Source organism: Schistocerca gregaria, chromosome 5 (assembly GCF_023897955.1).
Source record: "Schistocerca gregaria isolate iqSchGreg1 chromosome 5, iqSchGreg1.2, whole genome shotgun sequence".
NCBI classification, from domain to species: domain Eukaryota; kingdom Metazoa; phylum Arthropoda; class Insecta; order Orthoptera; family Acrididae; genus Schistocerca; species Schistocerca gregaria.
In genome coordinates this window covers 458824274-458831516 of record NC_064924.1, presented here as the reverse complement: position 1 = coordinate 458831516, position 7243 = coordinate 458824274, and the positions used below count along the sequence as shown (strand labels likewise).

Genomic DNA, 7243 nt, shown 5'->3' with positions numbered 1-7243 from the left:
ATTATGAAAAAGGCTGGCTATCAGATAAAGCACTCCTTACAAAGTACAAACAACACACCTCACACATGCATGGCCATGATCTCTGTGCCCTGGCTCCCAACTACGACTGCTGCTGACATGAAGAGCCATCTGCTGGGGTAGGAGGTAGTGAGAACATGGCAGCATAGTGATGAGATGGGGCAGGGATAGAACGATAGGTTTGGGGGCAGATGCTAGCACTGTCAGCTGTGCTGTTGGGAGGGGGGTGGGGGGTGGGTGGGTGGGTGGGCAAAGAAGTAGGAAAGGAGAAAGAAGGACTGGCAGGTGCATTGACATATAGAAGCCTTGTGTAGTGCAGGAGTCTAAGCAGGGAAGGCGATTGAAGGTACAGGGCAGGTGCTAGCGGGAAGGCAGTGGGGTTATGGGAATGAAGGCTATGTTGCGCAGCAAGTTTTCACTTTCACAGATCAGAAAAAATTGGTGTTGCTAAGAAGAACCCAGATAATGCAGGCTGTAAAACAATCATTAAAGAGAAGCAAATCATGTTTGGTGGCATGTTTAGTAACTGAGTAGTCCATCTATCTCTTTGCCACAGATTGGCAGAGAACATTCATGCAGATAGACAACTTGTTACGTGTGAGATGCACATAGTAAACAGCACAGTGGTTGTAGCTTAGCTGGCAAATCACATGGCCCTGTATGAAGTGGCAGATGTCTGACATGACTGGAGTAGTTGATAGTGGGAGGATGTGTGGGACATCTCTTGCATTAGGTCTATTGCAGGGATACAAGCCATGAGTCAAAGAGATGGGAGCAGAGGTGGAATAATGATGAACGACAACACTAAGTTTGTTGGCAGTGAAATACCATTGTGGGAGAGATGAGAAGAACAGTCCTCATTTCGTGACATGATGAAAGAGAGTCTTAACTCTAGTGGGGAACATGATTCACTTGCTCCTGTCCTAGTTGGGAGTCATGGAGATAGTTAATATTTAAATTTCTTCTATTTTGCAATCCCAAATTCCTGCACCTCATTTTCCACATTCAAACTCTTGCCCTCCAGAACTAGAGCAGCATGCCACCTCAAAAAACCCCTCAACTCTGTTCACCTCATACTCCCACCTTAGATTAGCACTATCTACCATCTCTGCAAGAGCCTCCAACAAATTTTCCCCACATCCCCTCAAAATCACCAAACCCTGCCTTACAGACCAGTTACATTTATAACCGCTATAAGAATGCAGAACCTGAACAGACCCACAGCATAATCCTGAACCTATCCTCCAAAATTATCAGCCCCACCAAAGTATTAGTTCTTTCCAAAAGCCCTAAGTTTTGTGGCACTTCCAAATTAAATTATGTTGGCCTTGTTGATCACCTCTTCGTGTCCCAGTAGACACTGCCTTGCCACCAATCCAAGCATTCAGACTCGATCTGAAACCAATATTTAACTCTGGCAAACTGTTTATTCCTCCATTCAACCATGATCCATCCTAACTGGCCCCAGCCCAACTACTGACTTTCCAGAATTGTCTCAACCCAAACCTCGTTTCACTATCATCCTTCAGCATGGAAATCTACCTTACAGCTGCAGAAGAAACTGCAACCCACCACATAAAAACTGGTCCCAACTTTATAATCCCACCTGCTGGCAAAGGCTCCACCACTGGTTATGAAATGCAGGGATTACCTGGTGGAAGGACTCTTCCAGCTGTCAGGTGTAACCACCTACACACCCTGATGTTTTTCCAGAAATCCAGCCTATTACCTGTAACCTGCCTTCCTATATAAATGACATCAACCATCTCCTCCACAGACTCTTCACAGTTCGTGCTGGTGTCCTGCTTGCCACTGCTGATGCCCCACCTCCTTCTACACTAAGATTCCTAATGCTCATGGCCTTGCTGTTATTGAACACTATAATATGCATGACAGTGGTTTCAGCTTGTAGATCCCACCCACCAACTCGCCAGTCAGGCACTACAGTAATAGAGCTATTTTCCACAGAGAGGATGACAGAAGTCTTCCTCCAGGTCACTAGAAGTGAAATTCATTAGAGATGGTTTTGGGAGAAAAGCAAGATCGCTTTGTTATTTGGGGCAAAACTGTTCCAGGCAGGGTTCTATGTTGGTTCTATTTCTTGGGGTTGGTATTGGATGGTGAAGTGCTACATCCTCTTGAGGTGATATTTAACTAAGGCATTATGACTGAATTCGATGTGGAGGGCTGAAGGTTAATGTTTTCAACAAAACGGATGCCTCTTGTGCAGAGAGGTAGTTTGAAGATAGGTTTAGAATCAAACTGGAATAAGTACTTCGAAGTGTTCAGGTGTGATCGTAGTTTTTGTGCATAGGCAGATGTGTTGAGGTTAAGTGAGGAGACAGACCAAACTGTATTTGCCTTCCAAGGAGGATTGTCATCCAAGGAGGAGGAGGGGGGGGGGGGGGGGGGGAGGTAGTTGGGTAGTTTAAGGAATTAGGTAGACGACCACAACTTTTGAAGTACTTGGCCAAAATGACATGTAATATCCTCATGTGCGTTAGGAATTTTGTTAAAATTTACAGCTGGCTTCTATGAAAATGATGGTGGCTGTATTCACAGACCCACTGGCTGAAATGTGGAGGATTTGTACAGCTGTGTATAAAGCTAACAGCAGTTGTATGTTCCAGAAATTGTTCAGGTCTTATCAGTACTTCATACCCATGTCAGAATAACAAAGCGACTGAAAATCAGTTGCTTACAAAAACAGCTACCACAGGAACCCACAACCAGAGAGTGAGCTTGGTCACACCTGCTGTTTTGTTGTCAGTTGTCTTATTGCTCTGTGGGTAATGATTATGGTTGACAATTTAACTGTTATGACTTGTTTTCACAATGGTTTTTATAGTACACAAAACAATGCCTGCAGCTAATAGTGAAAGTGATAAGGGTTATTACAGTTCTGCATAGAAAAATCCAGTATTGTCAGTTAACAGAGAATATGCAAAGGAAATTCATGTTTAACTTAACAGCTGCTGCTGCTGCAGCTATCATATTACGATTGCAGTAACAGTGAACTGCCAGCATCGCCTGTTTTGATGTGTATCAATCATTTTGTTTGTTTTATGATCTAGTTACATGCTATTAATCTTTTTTCTTATTTGTGAAATTTCGAACTTCATACTGAATCCCACTTACCTATTTGAGAAAAATGTAAAACAAAGGGCATAAGGCAAAACTGCAAAGAAACTGGAAAACACATTAGATTAATATTTGACACAAACTGTCCTGTAAATACTCCAAAGTGTGGATCTTTCTACATACTGCACCACTTACAGTTTAACACACAGTAATCCGCAGTCCTTGACAGTTTTCGTCTGTTTGCCTAATTTTCTTACACTATACCTAATGTGTTCTCCTGTAGGTAGTCTCGTTTGGCAGTAAGATAGCTAATTCAGCATATTAGGCTTGTTAACAACAGGAGTAAAACTGTATATATAATATTATTTGCTGATATTGTCACCAGATTTTGATTGAATATCTGCACTGTTAACATATTTACGACTGTCTATTTGCTTGTGATGCTGTTTTGAGTTTTGTGCCTACTATGTGGTTCAAAACAGAACGTTATCATTCAGGTACTGCTGAATGATTCTTAATTAAGAAGGTTAAAAAGATAACCAAATACAAGGAACGTTCTAAAAAATCTGATGACACTTTATTCATTCTGATATCATAACCAATGATTTGACATGAATATTCACAAATGTTGTAACAAATTGAATGACGTTAACTTGTTTACAGGAAGTCTTTGAAACTGTTAAATATTATATTCCAACTACAATTACTGTACAAAAATGTCATGAAAAGGAAATATCTTACTGTAAACAAAACACAGCAAATTATTCTCAGATTACCAGCATTAAATCACCTGATTTGTGGTCACAAATGATATTAGTAAGTCACTGACAATTTCAATAGTGTGATGATCATTAAAAATTGCAGATGTAATCTGAGCACAAAATAAATGAAATGTCAACACCACCATTTATATAAATATGGACATTGGTGAAACTGACACACACACACACACACACACACACACACACACACACACACACACAATACTTTCATATTTAGTAAATGTCTTCTGAATACTGAACAGTCTCCACAGTTCTCACAATAGCTTTTATAGAAGTTATCTTTCAAGCATCTTTGAGCCATCTCGAGAAAGTCTCATAGCTTTCTTCAATTGGTGCAAGAGCAACTATTACAATAATTGCTACAGCAAGTCCAAGTATGATCACGATGTAAATGCCAAGGAGCACTTTCCTCAAACATGTAAACTGTAAAGCAAGAAAACTGAATTAATATATGTTACAATTGAAAAGGAGGTAAATTTGCTACAATAACAATAATAACAAATTTTCTTAAAATCTGTATGGTTTTCCACCACAGCTACAACCCAAATAGGTTAGAATCTGTTCAGTCTAAGGAGCTCAAAATCTATTTTAATCTCCATGGGGGACATTGATGAAATTTACCAAAAGTCACAAAAATAACTACAGAAACAACTGTACTGAAGTTTTACATGCAGATTATTAAATATAAGCAGGTCAAACTTAATACCAATAAGAACCCAACAACTTATGTACAATAGAGGATTTAAACACACAAACACTTATTTAATGATTAATAAAATTCTAACTTCTATCAACACAGGAATAGGATAAATTTAATATCACTGGGCTACAATGACAATTATTTGCTGTATACAAAGATGGGTGACAAAAGAGCACAGGTTTGTTTGACTTGCAGGAAAGAGTCACCCAGACTTGGTGAGCTTCATTGTTTCAGTTTAACATGTGAAGACCTCAGCTTACACGAGCAATCTGACAATATAGAGCTCCCTGGGATCATGTAACCATTCAAGTGATTGAATGTTTAGCAGTGTGATGCAGCTATTCTGTCCTAAATAAGCAGCACAGCTGTGTAGCCTATGTTCACAGTGTACTTAGAATGGTCACCAGCTCAGCAGACAGCTTTGTTATAGTGCATCGCATCTCCTCCACCAGTTTTTGGTAGGATCACGGTGGTGAGGTTAGGTTAGAATCTGTTCAATCTAAGAGCTCAGAATCTATTTTAATCTCCTTAAGGGATGGGAGACGATGATGAAATTTTACCAAAAGTCAATTTTCAATTTATTTTTTATTTGTTACTACAACTCATGGACAATAAGTTTCAACATTGAAATCGCACCCGAACTGCCTGAAAAATTAATTAAAAGTGTGACGTGGCCTTTCTGCCATGCCCATATTTTGAAGCAGCACTTCAATACCAGCTGAGTGAACAACAATTCTGTGTATTACTTTCATCCAAACTTGGGCGGGATATACCTAAAAGGCCACAATACATACTCTTTGGTTTTATAGATCATCTTTGACTGTTCCGCATCTTATAAATGATTCTCTAAATTCACTCCTATGGAAATGGTGCCCTAAAAACACATTTGACATCATGAGAAAAATAGTTTTACAGTGCATCTCTGCAGCTGAAAAGTCAGTTTAAGACCTGGTAAAGGAAAGAAGACAGAAAACAAGAAACCAGAAAAGAAGCCTTGAAGGGAGAGATGACCCAGAGTACAAATGTGGTGCCTTCTGAAGAAGTGACTTAAGGAAACAAATTAGGTTGAACTTAAAATTGTGTTTCCTGAAATTTGTTTTTAAAAGTTTATGTAGCTTTTCCTCAGATTCTATGAATGTTAGAATTGTGGAATTTTGTACACATTTCTGTAAACCTAATGAACGCTGTCTCAAGAGCAAATTTTGAAATTCTGATTGCAAGCTGAGATATGGGGCAAAATGATTGGAATTTTGCATGAATTTAAAATTGTACTTGTGGAATTATAATTAAAAAATTACGAAAATTTTCCTATTTGACCTATCCCAAAAACCTCATGAGGGAAGCTTACAACATACAAAGAAATGAAACAGAGAATTTTTTGTAGAAATCTATTTAATACTTTCTAAGAAAAAGGAAATGCATTATTTTTTGAAAATAAAACTTCAAATTTCATTCAAAAAAGTAAATGTGTTGCTTTCATGTAAAGTGTGGTACAAAGTTTCATTGCCATATCTCCAAAACTGTGGATTTGGTGCATTTTTGAAATAGTTTGTTTTTTTCATCAACATCCCCCTATTCCTTTAGTTATTGGAATAACGCGACAAGTTTAATGAATATACGAGATGATGTGTAACAGTTCACAGAAAGCTTAAGTTGTCACACACACTCCAAAATAAAAAAAAAAGTTATTACAGTAACTTAAAGCATTACATATGGCACCCTTCCCACTTGAACGTATTTTATGGGTTATAAATTATGTCTTAGACTTCCGATAAAGATGTTGAAATTTTGGTACACGGATTCCAAGCTACATCCTGATGATAATTTTCGTCCTCAGAATACCACAAACTACTACTTTCTTGGACTTAAACTCATCTTCTTCTTACAGTGCAAATATCATGTGAAAGAATGTTGGCCAATTCAATCAAAGAAAACAGACTTATTTTAATTTCACCAGTTGCCATCCAAAATCTGTACATTCAGGCAATGAGATCACATACACTGCGACAGCACATGCACACTCTTACTGATTTGAAAAGATCAGCCGTCCACTGTCAGCAGGAACAACCAATGTCCGTGTCACTGATTGCAAACTGTCTGCAGCACTTGAGCGGATGTGCCAGCTACTATCAAATATATGTTGCCCAATTTTAATAAATCTATTCTGTGAAGAGATTTCATTTTTGCACATACACCATATCAAATCAAGTAAACCATTGTATGAAACTTTAAAGAGTTTGCAGAGGTAAAAGTGCATTGTGTGGACTTAGTGTATTGTTCATTTTGGGTCCTGCATTGCTGCAAATATGAAATGTTGCTAACCTAACAATTTTTTTTTAAACTAGAGAGCAGAGCAATATTGGTTTTTATACAGTGTTAACATTAATAAAATTGACTAACTGCATGGACTGGTTCCTAAGTGAAACAGAGGAGAAAGTCCTATCAGCATCCGTCCGGAAAAGCATTGTTGCCATGGTAGACGGCACTGACAAATGAAATTTCCTCTGACCGTGGCAGTGCATTCTTTGTGCGTTGAAGGCTGTGCGATTGGCTCAGCATACTGTAAGCAGTAGTTTAGTCCAGTATTCTCATCGGGAACAAGCCAAGATGGTGTTTGTGTGTAGCCAAGCAGATGGAAATGATCGAGAGGCAGAACCCAATC

The 7243-nt window shown here is 38.7% G+C and overlaps 1 protein-coding gene across 3 annotated transcripts in view; it reads right to left on the bottom strand.

The window, feature by feature from the left end:
* Positions 1-3654: 3654 nt before the first annotated feature.
* The window catches only part of LOC126273103 (putative ferric-chelate reductase 1 homolog), a 346200-nt gene continuing 342611 nt past the window's right edge, over positions 3655-7243 (bottom strand). For all 3 annotated transcript variants that reach the window (XM_049976539.1, XM_049976537.1, XM_049976538.1), the window contains exon 12: positions 3655-4304. In XM_049976539.1, coding sequence (XP_049832496.1) covers positions 4164-4304 — 141 coding nt within the window. In that variant the 3' untranslated portion in view covers positions 3655-4163. The remainder of the gene's footprint in view (positions 4305-7243) is intronic.